The 22,627-nt window shown below is 37.8% G+C and overlaps 2 protein-coding genes across 2 annotated transcripts in view; one reads left to right on the top strand and one right to left on the bottom strand.

The window, feature by feature from the left end:
- LOC131416219 (fatty acyl-CoA reductase 2-like) overlaps window positions 1–22,627 on the top strand; it is a 358,729-nt gene that overhangs the window by 58,696 nt on the left and 277,406 nt on the right. The window lies entirely within an intron of this gene.
- LOC131416220 (fatty acyl-CoA reductase 2) overlaps window positions 1–22,627 on the bottom strand; it is a 77,390-nt gene that overhangs the window by 41,235 nt on the left and 13,528 nt on the right. The window contains exons 2-3 of the mRNA XM_058558583.1: window positions 19,415–19,643; window positions 1,032–1,207 (exon numbers count right to left, since the gene is read on the bottom strand). Of these exons, the coding sequence (XP_058414566.1) occupies window positions 1,032–1,207; window positions 19,415–19,603 (365 nt within the window). The 5' untranslated portion in view covers window positions 19,604–19,643. The remainder of the gene's footprint in view (window positions 1–1,031; window positions 1,208–19,414; window positions 19,644–22,627) is intronic.

Genomic DNA, 22,627 nt, shown 5'->3' with positions numbered 1-22,627 from the left:
AGCTAAATAAATTTTAAATGAGTCAGAGATTTAAATGTAAAAATAAAACAAAAATACTGGAAGAAATTATAAATAACTGCATAAATAATAAAAACAATTGAGGACAAATGATGAACTATTAAAATATTTTGAACTTTATAAAAGAGTTAATATGCTAACTCTTCCAAGAAGTTTTAAAATTGACAAGAAAAAAATGTTTCAAGAAAAAAATAGGTAAGGAACATGAATAGGCATTTCACAAAAGAATAAAATGCCAATAAGCATTTAAACATCTTCAACCTTTCTAATTATCAAATAAATAAAAATCAAAACATGCAATGCCATTTGCATTATCATATTGACAATGTTAAATAGAATTAAAACATTATAATACAGTGTTGTTCATGTCAGACATGAGATTCATGTGCATAGGGACAGTGTAAATGGATTCCACCTTTTGGAAAAGCAATTTAGGATCACATGTCAAAATGTAAGCTGGGCACATCTGGTACGCATCTGACAATTCTACTTCTGGGAACTTACCCAAAAGGGAACACGCCCAAAGGTATAAAAAAAAACATATGCACAGAGATGTTCATTCAGAATTGTTTATAATAGTGAAAAACTAGAACAATCCAAAAAATGTCCATCAATACAGAACTGGTTGAGTGTATTATAGACAATTATGTACAATGGAATGTCAAGTAGTCATTACAAATTATAATAGAACATTTATTGACAATGAAAGATATCCAAAAATATAATTGAGCAGCTTGCAAAACATCATTCTCAATATGATGCCATTTTTTTTGTAAAATTGAACATAAATCTGTTTTATTATGGCTGCATAAAGAAATGCCAGAATGGATGTTCTTCACAATATGAAAGGGTTATCTCTGGATGGTAAGATTTTGAAGAAGTTTTACTCCTTTGTATTCTTTTTTCATTGAGAATACATCTTTGTTTTTTAACAGAAACCATAAAGAAACTTAGACAGACATGGGTGCACACCACGTATACATAGAAGCCACGAGAGGGAAATGGGAATGTACCTCAGATGGTCGTCAAAGCGTACAGTGGCGGCACAGTGGAAGACGATGTTTGTGCGGGAGAGAAGCTCCTGCGTGTCCTCCTTGCTGATGGCAAAGTCGCTCTGATTGAGATCTGCAGAGATAGCTCTGATCTTCTCATGCACATGTGGACAAACTTCTTTGACTTTTTCAAAGAGCTAAAACATAAATATAAATCAATATACAGAGATCATCATCACCATCACATTGTTCTTGTTTTCACTGACTTGTTTCATTATAATTCTCAAAGACTGATTTTAGGTGTACTAATGTCACTCAAAGAAGGCATCTACTCAAGAGCCATTTGCTTTATTTCATGCAATTCAAAGTCAGCTTAGTATAATTCCTGCTCCTTTTCATCTGATAAACATTTGAACTTCAGTTCCAGTAACCAGGAAGGAGCGTGTTTTGAGCTGTTTCTGCGGCGTGAAGGAGTGAACGTAAGTCATTCATATCCTGCTCCATCTTTTGTCCCCTGTAAGGCAGCTTCGTGTTTATACATGGTGACTTTCCATTTTTCACTGGGAAATATTGTTTTCAGTGCAAAATTACCAGCATTTACACAGCCTTTACAAATTACCAGCCTTTACAAAGGAGGGCTCATGAGCACAGGTTGGAAACAATTTGTTTAACTGGCCCAGATCAACGAGACATTTTAGCAGCACAAACATAATTGGAAAATAAATAATAAATCAAGCAAATTTTTAAGAAGTAAAACAAATAAAAATTTTATATAATCTCATTCTAACATAAATGGCAGTTATTTTCTAGTAAGAGAATTACATGAGCTCATGTACTTTTTATGGGATTTTAATTGATTTTTTTAATATTCTAATTTATACAAGAAAAAAGAAAGAGGTGGTGGCAGTTTTAGCTTTTATTACAATTATTCAGATGGATCGGAGTCTCTACTTTCCCCTTCACATGGAAGTTCTTAGATTAAATTGGTATTTTCCATTTTCTCAGAAAATATGATTTTAATAAAATGATCTTGGTTCCAACCTATTTTGATAAAATGGAATTTTACTGTAATATTGGCATGGTATGTTAACAGTGAGGAAAAGGAAAGTAAGGCTAAATGTTTAGAAAGGTTAAGAGGAGAGAAAATAAATCTGTGGTTTTAATCATAGTGAAGTGGCAGAGACAGCCCTCTTCTCCCCTTTAACCACAGACGAATTTTCATTATTTCCTCAATCCTTAGTAGCAGGCTTCTTCTCTCCATTAGAGAGCTACCCCGGGCTTTTTTATTAGGCACTAAGAAGTTGACCTCAGATAGTCAGAGAAATCATCTCTCATTTGTAATAGGCAAGACCATGTTCAGAGGCCATCCTGGGAATTCAGTAAGAGTGACTGTGGAAGAGAGTTGAATCCATATATTGTCCTGGCAAGTTAATATACTTCTGTCTCTGAGGTACCATTTTTCTGCACTATAGGGTCAATGGGGTGTTACTATAATTCTGAAAATAATTTGGAAGTTAGGTCAATCCTCAGTACTTTTTTGATGTCTGGGATTGAGAAGGTTGATAAAGCATCTGAGAGACATTCTCAACAAAGGTCATTCTGGCTCTTCCAGAATGATATTTAACAGCTCTTCTAATCTTGATGAATCATAGCCTGAAAAATATTTGCTTTCATAGTCAAATGTTTTCCTTCTTGTAGTTCATGTTAATTGTACAACAAACACATATTGGATATTTTTTGATATGTTTATCTAAAATTTGTACAATTTCTCTCTCTGTTATTAGTTGAATTTGTAGAAGGATCTTTTTTGAGTCTGAGTGATAGATTTTACTCATGGGAAATTTATTTAGGATTCTGTGGAGTCTTTGACTCTGGCCTGTGATAATTTCTGGCTGCTTGAGAGCAAGAAGTGGAGGATGACGTCAGTGTCCACCCTTCTAGCAACGGGGTTCCTCACATATGATGTATGGTGCCATACATAGATTATCTTTTGCCTTTGGTTTTGGCGACTTTAAAGGCAAAGAACACTGTTATACCATATTCTACCTTCAGACAACCTGATCGATGTTGAACAGCACCAAGATACCGATTTACAGCTATTCCTATTTTAGGAGATAATTACTATTATGGAAATAATGTCCCAATCTACATTCTATTTATTGATTTATATTTTCAAATGAGAGAGCATATCTGAATGAACATAGTGCAATTAAAAAAAAATATGAGTTTTCTGATCCAGATGGTATTGATTATGGTCAGCCAAAATAAAATCAATGAATTGGCTGCATCAATTCCAACTACAGTGCTAAATAAGAGTCTCAGTTTACTCTATTACCCATTCCTAATAATATGACTTTCCGTGTCTGGAGTCTCACCATACTGCTATAGCTTCTAACAAACTAATACTCTTTAAATGTTGCCACATCCTTTCTATTCCATTCTATGGATCTTTCACATCCATTCTATTTATAGAATGCTAGAGACTACAGCCAACTGCCAGCCAACAGACCAGTGCTTTTTAAAGTGTTATCTTCCAAGCGAACTGCATTGGAATCACTAGGATGCATATTAAAAATGTATATTCCTGGACCCCATCCCATACCTTCTAAATAAGAAATTACTGAGGCATAGCCAGGAGTTTGCATTTCACATCAAGTTCTCTAGTTGATTTTAACTGATCAGAAGATGAGAACTTTTCTAGTTGGAGTGTTAACATGGATAACTGCTGCTGAACAACTGTGTATGATTGATTTCTCTCTGTAACTGCCCAGGGCAGTTATAAGACATGAGTGTTTTTCAAACTGTGTAGGCATACAAAATATCTGGGAACCAGTTAAAATGATTTCCTTACTCCACTCTCAGAGATCTTGATTCAGCAGGTTTGGTATGTAACCCAGAAATTGTATTTTTTTTTTAAAGATTTTATTTATTTATTTTCCCCCAAAGCCCCAGTAGATAGTTGCATGTCATAGCTGCACATCCCCCTAGTTGCTGTATGTGGGACATGGCCCCAGCGTGGCTGGAGAAGCGGTGCGTCGGTGCATGCCCGGGATCCGAACCCGGGCCACTAGCAGCGGAGCGCGTGCACTCAACCACTAAGCCACAGGGCCGGCCCCAGAAATTGTATTTCTTAACCAGCCACACAGATAGGTCTGACGGTCTGGGTACCATACTTGAAGAAACACTGACTCTGAAAATTCTTAAATTTTCCCCTCTGGTTTGTAAACTCCTTGATTCTTGTTTATCTTTATGCTCGACAGCACCCAGTTCATTGAAAAGACTCCAATTTTGCTTGTTGAATTGAAATTAACTACTGTAAGAAGAGTAATAGAACTGTAAATGGGAGCTTGATTCCTGAAGTTGTTTGGTTACTCACTCTTCTTCATTGGTGGGATGAGAGACAGCAGATATTTACTACTAAAACAAGACACAAAGTGTTCCCTTGGGTCCTGGGTATTAACTGTCAAGGAGCTGGAAAGCCTCAGAGCAGACTCCCTTCTTTTGTAATAATAACAAGAATGAAGGACAGATGAAATGAGGCAAATGGATCTCAGTAGACACCAGTTCTTTTTTTTCTTTTGCTAATACGAGACATTAATTAAAGGTAAGAAAAAATAGATGGATTAAAAATGAGTGAAGAAAAAATATAATTTCAAAAATTTCATTGAAGGTCCACCAATAACGAACTTCATATAATTATTTTAGATTCTAAGGGTTTATCATATTCCTTCTCATATATTCTTTCTTTAATGGCATAGGACCGAGAAGGTAGAGTTGAGTAACTACAGCCATTTACGAAAACTCAAGCAGAGGGACTGCTGCTTTTCCATTTTATGAAACAGTACTCTTGATGGGAGCAGGACTGTCCATGGTCACTGACAGATAACAGCTGGGAGGAGAACTAAGCATTTCAAACTAATAACAAACCTCTACATTTCTCTCGGAAAGTCTAGGAGTGTTCCACTGATTTGATATTACATAGGCAAATATTTCTCTCTCAATTTGTTTTTAAACACGAGAGACTATTCTATTTATGACAATAGTTATTTATAGCCCAGAGGCAAGAGAGAAACTTTGCAAATCCTGAGTGAGAAAATTCAGCAGAATGACAAAACCAGAAAGAGAAATTTTTGGATTCAGTAAACTCCTTGGGCATGACTTCTGCAGCCAGACACTAAGACCGCCTTTTTATTAGAAGCAGGAATTGGGCAAGAGATGGGGGCATGACATTTATGTTATGCTTTTGAAACAATGGAGAGGTCTTGAACTTGGACTTCTGCAATCGACTTGTTATCCACATGACCTCACTTGGGAGGTATCCACAGGAGATTTGGTCACTACTTCCTGGAGATCATTGAAAATAATCGTATCTTTAATAATCATGAGAGTCTTTGATCTTTATTCAGTTTACTGAGTCCATCTCTTCAAATATTACTATATCATTTAGTTCCAATAACCCACCAAAATTTGCTTAATATTTTTACTTTGGGAAAAAAAGTTAAAGTTGCTTAAACTAAAGGGCAATCTCTGTGGAATATCTGGTGTCCTAAAGAGCCTATAATATTTATCAGAGAAATTTTAGAATGCTGAGTAAAAGCAAATCAACGAATTCTGCAATTTAGAATCTGAATAAGAAAGGCTTACTAAGAAAAGATATAATCTAAGTTGAGAACAATTAAACATAAACAAGTACGTGTAAATTAAGGCAAAAAACAGTGTAAAGAATCACAAAAACTTACAAAAGGTTAGGATTTTGCTAGTTCACTAATAACTGCCATAAGATATAGAGGATTAACCTAGAAGTTCTATTGCTTTAGTGAGGGTCATTTCTATAGGACCAGAGGCGGTATGGTGTAATAGCCTGGTTATCAAACTTTGGCGTTTGGCATTTTGCCTGGGAAGTTGTTTAAAAATCAAAAAACAAAAACCTCAGACCTTCTGACTCAGGAAAACTCTGGAGATTCTGACTCAACAGTTCTGAGTTGAAGCTTGGGCATCCGCACTTTGTACAAGCTCTCTAGTGAGTCTGATACACACTGAGGGTGAGAGCCATTGGTGTGCTGTAAAGATCTCTGTCTCTTTGGAGTCAGAAGGCCTGGCTTTGAATCCTACTTCTGCCATTTATTAGCTGCGTGACTGGGGCACGTTACCTCTTGGGGCCTCAGTGTTTTCATCTGCATATTTACCTACAATGCCAATCCCTGGACTATCTCATTCTGTGATCTCAGAAAACTAATGATGCAGTTATTTTCTGCTATTCTTAAAAACAATTTTGCATTAAAAAAATTTCAGTTCACTTTGCATAAGAATCTATAATAAATGCTAAAGATGACACAATGTTCAATTCTTCATCTTGTTATCTTTGTTCCCCAAGGTCATTTTCACAGAGTTCTTTGAGAATAAGTGTCTGGGCCAGAAAGGAGCTAGGGTACCTAGGAAGATGGAGATGAGTCTTAAGATTATTTCTACTCTCCAGCAGAACAGGTGGCATCTTTGCATTATCCATGCTAACAGATGGGAAAAGTGATGATACTAATCCGGAAGCGGCCATAGTTTTACCTTCCTAATGAAGTTGTCATCATTGGGAGAAATACTAACTGGAGAGCAGCACATGGTAATCAGAGTGTAGAGGGAGCAGTTTCTTAGGGGAGGCAATGCAATGCACTGGGGAAAACATGGGCTCTGGAGATAAGAGAACTGCATTTAAATTCTGCTTTTTGTCACTTCCATGGCATTTCCTTGGATAGGTGACAACTTTCTTGGATTAATTTCTCACCTGTGTGGTAGCGATATAGGATACCACAGAGTTTTGTGAGATTAAATAGGGTAATGAAAATCAGATGCCTAGCATAGTGCCTGCCACTTAATAGGTTCTTAGTAATAGTGAAACTACCTTTCCGCATCCACAACAAGACTCCATTTTTAAAGGCTGCTAATCAGACAGCTCTATGTGTATGTGTTTGTGTGTCTGTGTGTGTGTGTTGGGTCATCCCAAGGTTTCTGATTATACCATGTGATCCAGATCCCTGTGAAAACCGAATATATTCCAGAGTCATGTCGAGTCCTGTGGCTTGTTGACTTTTGGAGTGAAATAAGTACGGGCAACTTGAAGCTGTGAGAAAGACTTGATGTGACTGGAAGAAAGTTTAAAGGAAAGAAAGAAGCTCGACATGTGAAATCACGCCAGTGATTGAAGTAACTAGTGAATGGGATGATAAATGAAAATAAGAGATTGAGAAAATAAATTGCTTCTGTTTCTGGGACTGTTAGTATATCCCCAGGACTAAATCAATTTCTTTAGTTTTTGTTTCCTTAAAAGAAAGGAAATTGCCCATAGGGAAGAGGCTTAACATGCTTCAACTAATCTGAGTTGAGTAACTGTCAAACTAAAGACCTGTTACACTCTTTTAAAAGGGTGTGTTTGTTAATCATAGGAAACTTAAATTCCTGGCAAGATTATATTCCCTTTAGTTGTCTCAAGTTTATAGAAGCCTCTTGCTTTTGGTGGGATAATTAATTTCTTAGAAAAAATAAAACGTAGTAATGGAACAAAACCTGCATTGGGAATTTAAAAAACAAACTTTTGTTTCCACTTGCTTTTGCCTTATATAGAGATTTAACAGAATCATTAATGTCAATCAGAAATTCATTTTCAGAAGTTGAGAACAAGATTTTACACAGGATAGCCTGGACCAAACGTGAAAACGCTTTTTTTCCTTGTGAAAGAGTCTTTGAAAATTAACAAGGAACTTTTACATAAAACAAAATTAACATTTCTATTGGGCACTTCTTAATACACAACAAGGTCAGATGGTTGGCCATTTCTTTGCAGGTGTTATTTGGGTCAAAGTAAATTTTTTAGTTTAAAGTTCATTTGTTTAAATGCATTATTTTTCCTCTTAGGGATTAATTTATCTAATGTCTTCTAGAAACTGGCAAACAGTGACAGTCTTGCAAAAAGATTCAAGAAACTATTTTATAAAATGTTACTCTCTTCTATCGTCTTAAACCTAATCAATTCTGTGAACTGAGGGCCCAGAGTGTGACCCTGTGTGATTCATTACGAAAAGGTCTCCAGGGTATTTCAAAGTTGATTTAACTCAGGGGCAAATTAGGGCTTATTGAGTTATTCACATTTTTCCTGAGAAGTTGATTTGAAATATCCAGTGCAACCTGCCAAACTCTGCCTTGGTTTATAAATCCACTTCCTGGTGACATCATACAGGATTGCCCCTCCCTAGAAACCCTGAATTTTGCCTGTTCTTCTCAGATGATGCATTCCAAACCCAGCATAATCTCATTGTAACCCTTTCTTTATCTGATCACTATAGCTTAATAGGAAAAGCCCAACCATTTTTGGTATTCTCTCAATGAAACATTTTTTAAATTCTCACAATCACTCTTAATTAACTACCTCACTCTTAATATAATTTCAACTACTTGGAGTTTTATTTTTTAGGTATGGATATTGTCTTCCTACGATTTTCTTAAAGATTCAAAGTAGATTGTGACCAATTTAAGATGATAAATGGATACGATTGTTGTAAAAAGAAACATCTTTAAGGCACTAAAGAACCTCAAAATGCTCTCAACATTTATTTGAACTTCACAACTCAATGATTCATTTGCAATTATCTGTTATAGTGGGGCGGATAATTGTCATGTCTTGTTAAGCAAAGCCATATTCAAGATAGCAAAATAAGTAAAATACCAATTTCTCTATCTAAAATTGTTTTTGCTACAATGGAAAGCTGGTTGGTTCATAATTAAATGAGGGCATTTTTCAAATGTAAGGACTAGGCAGCCAGCTTGGGCCCCCTGGGGACCCACAGCTGAATAGCATGGGTGCATGGTGAGCACGTTCACATTTCAACACGTGAAATCCAGCTTACTTTCCTTAGAAGCTTCTCAGATTTTGTGAAAGAGACTAGGAGATTTTTTAAAAGCAACGTTGAGGGGGCCAGCCTGGTGCCATACTGGTGAGGTTCGTGCAGCAGCCAGGGGTTCTCAGGTTCGGATCCTGGGCAAGGACCTCCACACAACTTATCAAGTGGTGCTGTGGCAGGTGTCCCACATATAAAGTAGAGGAGGATGGGCACGGATGTTAGTCCAGGGCCAATCTTCCTCAGCAAAAGGAGGAGGATTGGCAACAGATATTAGCTCAGGGCTAATCTTCCACACCAAAAAAAAAAAAGAAACAATGTTGAATACTTGAAATCATATTACTAATAAAAAAATAAGTCAAACTATTTAATTTTGATAAACAGTTTCAAAACTAAAAATCAACTGAACTTATACCTACTGACATAATTTTGGAAATTTCATGATTGCTTTGCTGCCTTATTTATTTACTGTTTTAAAAAGTGGGTTTTTTTCCCCCACTATAAAAGTAAAACACGTTCAATGTAATTGTATTTGGAAAACTTTGGAAAAAGGTCACGGTTCTTATTTTTCACTGTGAAAGGGGTGCTATTTTCCTCACCATAAAAGTAAACACGCTCATTATAATTATAATTTGAAAATTTGGAAGTGCCAAAAGATAAAATTGATTCAAGATCCCATTAGCATTTAGGGCCATTACTTGAGATTATGATTTTATGACTTTTTTTTTTTGCACTGAATGTATTACAAGCATTTTCTCACGTCGTTTAATATTCGATAAAATGTGAGTTTTAATGCCTGCATACTTGTCTAACACATGTATATATTATTGTTTATTGAATCATTCCTCTATTGTGGAATATTCAGATTGATTCCAGTGTTTGCTACTATAAATAATACTACAGTCAATGTGTTTGGACATTATTTATGTGTGTCTCTGGATGTTTTCTCAGAGTGCCACTTTAATGATCTTTGTGAGAAAGTCCTCAAGAATCTGCCATTAATTCAGACACCTTTCCTTCCCTTGATATGTTCCTTTAAGTGCCCTGAAAATAGTTAAGAAACTAGTCATATGTGAGGAAACTGATCCTCTCTTCTGATTCTTGAGCCTCAGCTCTATGTGGCCAATGGATTAAAAATATCCTTCTTTCCAAAGCATCTCCCACTTAATTGTCTCCCCCTGAAACACAGAAACAGGAAGTGAGAGGTGGTAGCTGTCTGTACCAGGAAAGGAAAGGAATGAAGCAGATGCACGAGTTTTGATAGACAAAGCAGATGTTCTCTTGACCGTATTTCCTAGGGATGTAGTGGGAATCACAGGCAAACTAGTAACATTTTTATTTATTATGTCTTAAAGAAAAACTTCCAAGCTTCAGATACCTGATATGATTAGTCCACTATGAAGAACACTGTGTTACTTAAGGTGAGTTAGAATTGATGCATTACTGTGTGTGGCTAGAGGGAAATACTGCTTAAAAGCGACAGCAGGCCTACTTAGGAATAAGGTATGCCTGCACTTACATAACTCTATGTCAGAATTAAGTTAAGTGGTAGAATGTAGACTGGGCCTTGATTTGTAGGAGATATTTCATAAATATTTGCAGAATTGAGGCCTACCAGAGGAAACGCGAACCCAGACAGGAAAGTTCTTCTGTTGAAGCAAAAGCCAAGGATGAGAGAGGCCATCCAGTAGAAGTAAAGCTGGCCTGGACCCAGACAAGACCACTGAGAAGCTGGAATGCATTAAACTTGTTCATTCAACAAATTTGGTTGATTACCTACTAAGTGTCAAGCACTGTGCCAAATGCACAAGACACAGTGGTGACACATTAGAATAATGACAACGAAAAGGTTTTAGATTTAAAAGTTAAAGGGAAAAAATTGGGATAATAAATATGTTATTGGTTTTGGCAAATCCAATACATTTGAGCAAATGGTATATTATTTGCCAAACCTAAGACTCTCTTACTCTCACTAAATCTGAAATTAGGAAAGCATAAAAGCAGATAGAATTACTAGGAAATCAAAGTTTTATGAGTATGTTCCTTTAATTATAACCCTAAATTGGAGAGCGGGTTCTGGTGACCCACGTGTTTGGAATAACCAGCTTACAGTTTTACTCTCCAAATTCTAACCAAATAGAGGAAAATTAGACTTCCTATGGAATATTTTCATTTTTAAAATAAATGTTGCAAAAATATTAAACTACATCATTCTTCTTTTAGGTAGAAGTCCTGGCTCTGTTCATTTTGCGTGGTTCTATCTGACCACGTAAGTAAAAAATTTATGGAAATACAATTAATGCCTTTGCTACAGAACCAGAAATAGATAGAGACTTAAGAAGAAATTTCCACATTTAAATTTCTTGAGCATTTTGATCAATTGTTCTGTTTTAAAACACTCACGTATATCTTCAATAGTTTTACTATGACAGCAAAGTCTCTTTGAGGCAGAAGATAGACTTTTAATGACAAAAGAAAAATATGTTTTATTCTGAGGTTGAATTTAGGAGCTTATGCGAAGGAAGGCTTAGCAAAGGGGTGGGTAGATAAGACTGATTGCTCACAGAAAGCTAACTTTGTATGCTGCACTTGATACAAGTGGGGCCATCTTGAAAGATTTGGAGAAGAGGTTTTAAAATTACAATTGGAAGGGGCCGGGCCGGTGGCGCAAGCGGTTAAGTGTGCGCGCTCCGCTGCGGCGGCCCGGGGTTCGCTGGTTCGGATCCCGGGCGCGCACCGACGCACTGCTTGGCAAGCCATGCTGTGGCGGCGTCCCATATAAAATGGAGGAAGATGGGCACAGATGTTAGCCCAGGGCCCCGTCTTCCTCAGCAAAAAAAGAGGAGGATTGGCGGATGTTAGCACAGGGCTGATCTCCTCACAAAAAAAAAAAAAAATTACAATTGGAAGATATCTGCTGGGCTAGAAATGGAGAGTCCTAAGTATTCAGAATTTGGCAAATGGCTTCTGGTTGGGTTTTTCTTGGTTTTAAAGTCACCATCAAGCTCCAGTTTAGTTATCTCTGCATTGAAGATGACCAATTGATGGGTATGTTTTGGATTAGTCAAAGTAAAAAGCCAATTATTTTGTGTTTTATACTAACAAAACCCATAAAGAAATTCTACTTTGCCTTTTTAATCCATAGTCAGCTTGGGTCTCCTTGAACCTTATTTAAGTTATGACTGATTACACCCCCAATTCAAGGTCCTCTCCAAGATTATTGAGAATTTCCAGGTGGCTAATTTTTCATGGTGGCCTCTGCTCTAGCTTTGTCTCTAGCTCAGCTATGCTTTAAGATTATTTTATAAAAACATATTTTGTCTAACATGTTTAGATGTTCTGTGTCAGAAGGCATTTTTCTGATCCTGTATTCCAGGATTTGGCAAACTTCTTCTGTAAAGGGCCAGATAGTATGGTTTCTGTTGCAATTACTTAACTAATAAACTCATTGCTGACCCAACAATTATCTATCCCATTTTCCATCTTTCTATCTTTCCATCACTTGAGTACTGTTTTACTATTATTATTTAAGTGGTAGGAAATCATCTAGCTGTCAGAAAACAAAAAAGACCTTCAATGGAGCGCTGACCCCTAAAAGATAAAGCTCAAAATCTCATATTTGAATAATGATAATAAAGCTAATATTTGCCAAACCCTTGTCATGGTCCAGGCACTATTCTAAGTGCCCTTCCGGTATTAACTATTTACATCTCACAACAGAGCAAAAGACAATGACCATTAGTCTCCCTATTTGGGAACCAAGGCTCAGTTACGTAAAGGCTCACTACTCAGTGGTAGTGGGGAGAGGACACCAACTCAGGTCTGTCTGACTCCTGAAGCCATGCTCTTCTCAGGATGCTTAGTTCCTAACATCCATTCCTCCATCTCTTGGTAATTATCTGGATTATCATTCGGAGGGTCTCTCTTCTTCACTGGTCACTGCGCCTTGGGAGATGATCTCACTCGAGCACTAGGGAAAAGCACTTACAGATCTAAGTGCACTCTTACTCCCTGGCCAGTGATTGGCTTAGATCTGGAGTTTCTGAACAAATCAGTACACGGCATACCTCAGGCCACAGGGGTTGGTTCAGAAAATGGACCTGTAACCTCACTCAGGCTAATGAGATGTAAGGGGAAATTTGTTGAGGGTGTCTAGAAAAGAGGTTTCATCAATCTTGAGAGAGAGCTCCAGGGAGATCCTGCTTCTCTTCACACAAAGATTGCCATATATGTACATGAAACTTGAAACTATAACAACCATCTTATTTGTAATGGGGATAAAGCTAGAACAAAATGGCAGAGCTGAGAGAGTCACAGATCAATGCAGCCAGAACCCTAGTTGAGTCATAATTGCTCATCACGGTAGAGTGTAGTCCTGGATTTTTTCCATTGCACAACCAATATACTATCATTGTTTTTCAAGCCAGTTTCAATTGAGTTTTCTTCCAGCTGAAAGCAACCTAACTGATATAATTGTAGTCTTTCATGATCTGGCCTCAGCATATCTTTCTAGTCCTTTATCTCATTTGTTTGGGGCCAAATAAGTCACCCAGAGTTTCCCAAACACACCACAGCATTCATGCATTTGCCAGTCTGATTCTTTCTGCTTTGATTACCCTTTGCTCTCCTCTCTCTGGAGAACTCATGTTGCACTGCAACCATGTTTCACATGACTGTCTCTACCACTTGACTTGGCTACCTTCTTTTTTGTCTTGATATTCTTTGTGCCTGGCATACACTCGATACATAGTAAGCGCTTCAGCAAATGTTTGTAGAATTAATAAAAATGATGAGTAGCATGGAAATCTGAATCACAATATGTTCTTTCTATACAAGATAATCATCTAGATCTATGCTAATAAAACTTTCTGTGATAACAGAAACGTTCTATACCTGCTCTGTTCAATAAAATAGCCATTAGCCACATGTGGCTATTGACTACTTGAAATGTGGCTAATGTGACTGAGGAAGTGAATTTTAAATTTCATTCCTCCTCAACAAAATACTAGCAAATCGCATACAACAATACGTTAAAAAGATTATACACCATGATCAAGCGGGATTTATTCCAGGTATGCAGCGATGGTTTAACATTGGCAAATCAATCAACGTGATACACCACATTAATAAAATGAAGCATAAAAATCACATGATCATCTCAATAGATTCAGAGAAAGCATTTGACAAGATACAGCATCCATTTATGATAAAAACTCTGAATAAAATGGGTATAGAAGGAAAGTACCTCAACATAATAAAGGCCATATATGAGAAACCCATAGCTAATATCATCCTCAATGGTGAAAAACTGAAAGCTATCCCTCTAAGAACAGGAACCAGACAAGGATGCCCACTGTCACCACTCCTATTTAACATAGTACTGGAAGTCCTAGCCAGAGCAATCAGGCAAGAGAAAGAAATAAAAGGGATGCAAATTGGAAAGGAAGAAGTGAAACTCTCACTATTTGCAGATGACATGATTTTATATATAGAAAACCCTAAAGAATCCACCAGAAAACTTTTAGAAGTAATAAACGAATATGGTAAAGTTGCAGGATACAAAATCAACAGGCAAAAATCAGTTGCATTTCTATACACTAACAACGAAGTAGCAGAAAGAGAAATTAAGAATACCATCCCATTTACAATTGCAACAAAAAGAATAAAATACCTAGGAATAAACTTAACCAAAGAGGTAAAAGAGCTGTACACGGAAAACTATAAAACATTTCTGAAAGAAATTGAAGAAGACACAAAGAAATGGAAAGATATTCCGTGCTCTTGGATTGGAAGAATTAACATAGTTAAGATGTCCATACTTCCTAAAGCCATCTATAGATTCAATGCAATCCCTATCAAAGTTTCAACAACATTTTTCACAGAAATACAACAAAGAATCCTAAAATTTATATGGAACAACAAAAGACCCCGAATAGCTAAAGGAATCCTGAGAAAAAGAACAAAGCTGGAGGTATCACACTCCCTGATTTCAAAATATACTACAAAGCTATAGTAACCAAAACAGCATGGTAGTGGAACAAAAACAGACACACAGATCAATGGAATAGAATCGAAAGCCCAGAAATAAACCTACACATCTATGGACAGCTAATCTTTGACAAAGGAGCCAAGAACATACAATGGAGAAAAGAAAGTCTCTTCAACAAATGGTGTTGGGAAAACTGGACAGGCACGTGCAAAAAAATGAAAGTAGACCCTTACCTTACACCATACACAAAAGTTAACTCCAAATGGATTAAGGACTTGAATGTAAGACCTGAAACTATGAAACTTCTAGAAGAAAACATAGGCAGTACACTCTTCGACATCGGCTTAGCAACATATTTTCAAGCACCATGTCTGACCGGGCAAGAGAAACAATAGAAAAAATAAACAAATGGGACTACATCAAACTAAAAAGCTTCTGCACAACAAAGGAAACCATCAACAAAATGAAAAGACAACCTAACAATTGGGAGAAGATATTTGCAAACCATACATCTGATATGGGCTTAATCTCCAAAATATATAAAGAACTCATGCATCTCAACAACAAAAAAACTACCAACCCAATTAAAAAATGGGCAAAAGACCTGAACAGACATTTCTCCAAAGAAGATATACAGATGGCAACAGACACATGAAAAGATGTTCAAAACCATTAACTATCAGGGAAATGCAAATCAAAACTACAATGAGATATCACCTCACCCCCATCAGAATGGCTATAATTAACAAGACAGGAAACAACATGTGCTGGAGAGGATGTAGAGAGAAGGGAACTCTCATACACTGCTGGTGGGAGTGCAAACTGGTGCAGCCAGTATGGAAAACAGTACGAAGATTCTTCAAAAAATCAAGGATAGAACTACCACATGATCCAGCTATTCCACTGCTGGGTATTTATCCAAAGAACCTGAAAACACCAATGCGTAAAGGTACATGCACCCTTGTGTTCATTGCAGCGTTATTCACAATAGCCAAGACTTGGAAGCAACCTAAGTGCCCATCAAGGGATGAATGGATAAAGAAGATGTGGTATATATACACAATGGAGTACTACTCAGCCATAAGAAATGATGAAATCCAGCCATTTGTGACAACATGGATGGACATCAAGGGCATTATGCAAAGTGAAATAAGTCAGAGGGAGAAGGTCAAATACCGTATGATTTCCTTCATTAAGTAGTAGATAATAACAACAATAAACAAACAAATAGGGACAGAGATTGGATTGGTGGTTACCAGAGGGGAAGGGGGCAGAGAGGAGGCCGAAAGGGATAATTCGGCACATGTGTGTGGTGATGGGTTGTAATTAGTATTTGGGTGGTGAACATGATGTCATCTATGCAGAAATAAAAGGATAATGATGTACACCTGAAATTTTTACAATGTTATAAACCAATGTTACTGCAAAAACAAAAAATTTAAAAAAATAAATAAATAAATTTCATTCCTATAATTAATTTGATTTTAAATAGCCCCATGCAGCTAGTGGCTACTATATTGAACAGCACAGATCTAGAAACCAAATGGAAAAAATAATTGCCAAAGATGGGAATGTGTCATCTAAATGATTCTAGATACCAAACTAAATGGAAACATTTAGAGACAGCGTTATTTTGATTCTAGTCATTTTTTCATCCTTAAGTAAAAAATTTAATATAATCTAGAATTTTCTTTACCATTCAAAAGTAGCCCATTCACATAATTTAACAATATAATCTCAGTTTGTCTTTATTTTTAATACGAGCAAAACGCACCACCTGACACAATTTGTGTAATGGAAGCTTTTCAGTCTTAGGACCCCCAGAAAGGAAATAAAGCAGATCATTTTTTCCATGAAAAATCTTTTTACAGGTATCAAATTCCATATAGGCCAAGAAAGTAGGTATTGCATAACCAAAGGCTTGTTTTTAATGGTCAGGTGATAGAATCTGTTCTTGCCACCTGCAAAATGGCCATGTAGACACGATTACCACAGATGAGTTTTTCAGCTATATAGTACACAACAGATTTCTCTCCTTTCACAATTTTTTTAGGGAAAAATTTATGGAGGAAAAAATCTATACAAATAAACTCTATTTAGCATAACAGTAAAAACTGTAAAAACAAAACATTCTAATTAGCGAAACAGTTAAAAACATAAGCCATAGGGGATAGTGGCTAAAGCTAGATTTTTTGATCTTATAAATCAGACCTGGATTTGAATCCAGAAAGGCTTCAGAGAGAGAGAGAGAGGAATAGATAGATGGATAGATAGATAGACAGACAAACAGATAGATAGACAGACAGACATTCCTGGGTAAAATATTATTACCCCATTTTATAGATAAGGAAAGAAAGGCTCAGTAAAGTATGTACCTTGCCCACTGTCACACAGCTCACAATTGCTAGAGCTGAGATTCAAACCCAGGCTGGTCTGCCTCTGAAGCCCATGCTCTTAAGCACCATCTGATAATAACAGTTCCCAGGTGATACTGATGTTGCTGGTCGGGAGACCACACTTTGGGAACCACTGTTTCTAAAAGTCAACAGCTGACAGTAAATAGCCCAATAGTGGAAACAGGGGTAGGGATTTGCAAGAAAGCTGCACAGACAAGTTATATATAGTACAATCAAGATTTCCAGAACAAAAGTAACATTGCTGTGTTATCAAGTACAGTGCATCGAAAGGAACAGTAGGTAAAGATTGTGACGACCACAGACTCTCTGCCACATAGTTATCTAGAAATCCATAAGCCGGCTACAGAGCTAAAGAGTATGTCTGTCTGCTCTGTGATGAAAACAATGTCCATTAGGGATCTAGAACTAAGCAAAACTCTCTGAAGAGAGATCTGAGAGTTTCGTCTAGATTTTGGTTTTATGCTACGTCAGCCTTTTGGTCTCATTCTGAAGAACCATTAGTTGAGATGCAGGGAGTGCAGGGTCGGGGCAAGCGTGCTGGCCCTGGAGCCAGACTGTGGGGGTTGAAGTCTGACTCTCCCATTTACTAGCTGGGTGACCTTTGGTAAATTAACATTTCAGGTCTCAGTTTTCCCATCTATAAAATGAGGCTCTTAATAGTTCTTTTTTTTTATAATTATTATTTTTTAATTTTCTCCCCAAAGCCCCAGTGCATAGTTGTATATCATAGTTGTAGAGCTGTAGCTCTTCTATATGGGACTCTGCCTTAGCATGGCTTGATGAGCAGTCAGTAGGTCCATGGCCAAGATCCGAACCGGCGAACTCCGCGTCGCCAAAGCAGAGCTAGTGAACTTAACCACCACACCACCTGGCCAGCCCCAGTATTAATAGTTCTTACTTTGCAGGGTTTTTGCAAAAATAAATGAGGAAATTTGTGAAAAACCCTTTGAATAGTGTCTTCCATGTACTAAGTATCCAGGAACTATCAGCTATCATTATGTGTCCCATTGCAGGGTCGGGCCCTGAGATACAGGAGAGACTTTTCTGATTCTCTCAATGATGGTTTGTATCAAAATCTCATTCTGGTGCCTGCAGATAAAGGTGATCATCAGAGTTACTGGGCATCTGTAATGTGCTGTGCTATCAGAGACATTTGTCTCCATTAGATGTTAGCATTCCCACACACTGGAAAAAATACTTTGTTTAAATTTTAAAAATTTATTTAAAAAAATAAAAAAAAATACTTTATTTAAATTTTCCTCTTGCCAACCCTTAGTGACCCTGTACATTCCAAAGGGGAGTGTGAACGAGACACGTGCATTTTTTCATTTAATTCCTATGGTAGATCACTGCTGTTGTTTCTCTTCTAAACGTTGCCAATTGGAGCTTAAGAGGTAAAGTGACAACAAATTGATGTCAGAATTTGAGCCCAGATATGTTTGAGACCAAAGCCTATACTGGCTTCAAATTTAAAAATTACAACATGACAGGATATGCATATAGTTTTTGGAGGAGTGAGAGGGTTTAATACTCAAAAGCTCATTCACACATTAATGTTTCATTTTCCATGTTTTTCCCCTAGAAGAACTTAGGAGATAATAGAAATGTAATGGGATAATAGAAATATCATTATCTTAGATAAAGTATATAACAGCTAAACCTTGTAGAATTTAGACAACTGAAAATATTATTGCATGGCTACTTAGTAATCATATCTGTTCTGTGTATCATATAATAGAACATATAATAGAACATACCAAAATTGGGAGGAAAACTACCTTAAATTCAGAAGAAAATTAGGGAAGAGTTGTGATGAACTTGTGATCAATTTCAAGCCTAGAGAGTCCACTCTGGGAGATTCAGCATTTTGATTCTTACTCGGTAATTTCCAGAAGGTAGATTATCTGCTCACCGGCCCTGGACAGAGCCTAAGCATTCCTTCCCCTCTCAGGGGAACACACCAGATTTCCCTGAGCAGTTGGCTGCTATCTTGCTTTGTCTCTTCTCCTCTATCTGCCCAGATAGGCTGCCCCCGCCCCCCCACTTGCAGTTTCGGGCTATAATGGAACATTGCAGTGATTCTTCTTGACCTCAGGCTCTACCCATAAGGCATACCTTACTATTTAGGATCCGGAAAACCCTCTGCTGCGGTGTCTGGTCAGCCTTGGGCCTCACAAGGATGTAAATGACTTTCAGGTTGGGGCTAGTGCGAAATAGCTTCTCCATCAGCACTTTGCCCATGAAGCCCGTGGCCCCAGTAATGAGAATGGACTTGCCACCATAGAAAGCTGCAATCGTGGACATGGTTCTTCCCTTTGTCCTTTAGAGCTCCGGACAGAGGTGCCTGAAAAGGAAGAGGAATAACAAAAGATTACATTCTCAGAAGTTCTAAATGCTGTCATTTAAAATGTTTCTGGTGCTTCCAGGAGTTCTGAATGCAGAAAAAGGTCAGACAGAGGGATCACATCATGGTTTATTGATTTACGTATGGTTTTATGATTTATATGATTCATTTCAATCAATATTTATGAAGCTCACTCTACATGCCAGACATTAGCCAGGAACCGTGGGCAAGCAATGAGTAAGACACGGGTCCTGCTCTCAAAGAATTGCTTGTAGGCTAATGGAGGAGACAGACACATAAAGAGATCGTTAAATATAATACAGTGAGTGCTAAACCAAAGGGAGCACAGAGGAGGAGTGCAGAGCAGGATCTGGAAATTTCAGGCAGTCCCCTACTGGAGGTGACACCTGAGGTGAAACTTGAAGTCAGAGAAGGGGTGAGGGAAGGGTGTTCCAGTCCAAAGAAAGTGCATATTTCCATATGCTGGAAATAAAAGGAATTCTGTGTTACAAGGATGTAAACAGCAAGGCTAGGAATGGCCCCACAATCTGTGAAACAAAAGCTTAGAACAGCTATCAGATTTTTAAAAATTATGATGTATTTAGTATTTCAGTTGCAGTTTTATTTAGAGAAAATCCTGGAGCAAGTAACTTTTGGTTTCTCTTGAACAAACTGGCCCTGGCCTCCCCAGCCATGTCTAAATATGTTTTTCTATTCCTTGAGCTGAAAACAGGTCGAGTGCCATCCTTTCCTTCATATGCTGCTCGTAGGGTTGAAACATTGCAGAAGATAAAGGCAGAAGGTTGAATGAGGGAGGCCACGAATCATAGGCTTTGTTAAGTCCCAAAATAGCTCCGGTACCATCTAGCACTCAGTTAGTCCATTCAAGGCCCTGTTTCCAGGAGCACAGGGAAAGAGTCAGCAAATCTGGGAGTGGGAAGCCAGATGCAAGACTCAGATGCTGTGACTGCAGACAAAAAGCACCACAGGCTGTAGGAATGCAACATGCAGTGTTTGTCTTTGAGCCTGGGCTAAAGACTTGACCTGAAGCAGCGGCAGAGCTTTGACGGAAACAGCGCTGGCCGTGTGGGAGCGGACCTTCCTCTCTGTCAGTCTGTCCACTGACTTTGCCGACTGCAGCAGCGCCTCGGCTGTCTGCTTGGACGGGGTTTGGGTGGATCCTGCAGAACTCAACCCCAGGGACCGGCCCTGACATCAGGGCTTATAAAGAAGAAGAAAAAGACGAGTAAAAGAGTCAACACCCTGCCTCTTCACCTCCAGTCAAGATGACTCTGCCAGTAACTCCTTAAGGAACAATGACTTTTCACAGTCATAATTGATACATTTATAAATTATAGTCTTCATTTATACTTTGAGGATCTTGGGGCTATGTTCTTGGGCAGAACTCTTTCCCTTTGGAGGATTCATTCATTTATGAATTTACTCAACAAATAATTTTGGGCACCTGACATGCCAGACTCTATGCTAAGTTCTGAAGATAAACAGATGAATAAGGCAAACAGATCCTTGCTGTCATTCAAGCAGAGGAGGCCAGCAATACAAAGATAAGTAAACGCATAGCAAGATAATTACAGACTTACAAATGTAAATAAAACAGGGATCAATGGCAGAAATCACACCCAATCATCAGTGCTAATCACTTTAGGAAATCTGGATTTCAAATCCCATCAGCTATATTCATTGAGTTACTATTGAAACTCTTTTTATTGAGGGTTAATTCGAGAAATATTATTATTATTATTTTTTGAGGAAGATTAGCCCTGAGCTAACATCTGTTGCCAATGCTCCACTTTTTTGCTGAGACAGATTGGCCGTGGGCTAACATACGTGCCCATCTTCCTCTACTTTATATGAGATGCCCCCACAGCATGGCTTGATGAGCAGTGCATAGGTCTGTCCCAGGATCCGAACCTACCAGCCCCGGGCCACCGAAGCGGAGTGTGTGAACTTAACCGCTATGTCCCTTGATATTTATTTTAAATGTCTGTCTTATGCATTTTATGTGCTCTCTTTTGGAAAAAGGAGACAATTTACAACTCAATCATCAAGCCAAGTGTTTTCACCAAATGTAACTCTACTTGATGAGAAATCTTGTCCACTCCTTTATATGTAAAAATGTTTAGGCACCACACTTCTTTAAGATAATATTGGCATAAACAAACATAGTTTTTGTTAAGAAAATACAGAAGGAAAACTGAGTTTGGATAGGGTAACTTCCCAACCTCGTTCTGAAGATGTCAGATGCTTGTTTTGTACTATCATATGCTTTAGTGGAGTCATATTTTCTAGAAATGCAAACATACTGTTAAGATATTTTGGGCCCAGACACAGTTTTGCAACATGTGATGAAACATTTTAGAGAGCAGGTAACATATCTCTAATGAGCCTGTTGCTTGTGGGACAAAGGAAGGCTTGATGTGTCCCCAAAGAATGGAATTTGCCTGCTCTGTCCTGAGTCCAAATACTTCTCAAACACAACAAAAACCACAGCAGGAGACATTGAGTGCTCTGGCAGGAAAACTAAACATAACCCAGTATGTCCTGGCACTCCATCACCCGATTGTCAAAAGCAGGTAGGTGGCAGAGACCTGTGGCCACGTTCTAACCGAGGCAAGCGATTCTGCAAAATGTCAGAGAGAATCCCTCCTCCTCAGATCAGAGCTGCGTCACAGATGTTTCTTCTAACTCTTGCTTCCACTCTCAGCATATGGCTCGGTTCCTGGTCCCAGAAACTCCTATACAAAATTTGGCTCCCCAACACCCAGTTTCCTATGTGATAGCTTTGCGAGGTTCAGGAATTGTTAACCCTTACTGTAACTCATTAAAATAATGAAGTTAATTATTTTAAAAATGAAAAGAATTTTACACTCAGGAACGGAGGTTATGCAACTCTAGATGAGAACTATGTTCAGAGTAGCTAACCAGGTTGTGGCTTGTCTTTCATATCTTCTTAGATGACTAAC

This window comes from Diceros bicornis, chromosome 17, assembly GCF_020826845.1.
Source record: "Diceros bicornis minor isolate mBicDic1 chromosome 17, mDicBic1.mat.cur, whole genome shotgun sequence".
In the NCBI taxonomy this organism is placed as follows: Eukaryota; Metazoa; Chordata; class Mammalia; order Perissodactyla; family Rhinocerotidae; genus Diceros; species Diceros bicornis.
The sequence above is the reverse complement of the archived record's forward strand: the minus strand, read 5'-3'. Positions and strand labels throughout refer to the sequence as shown.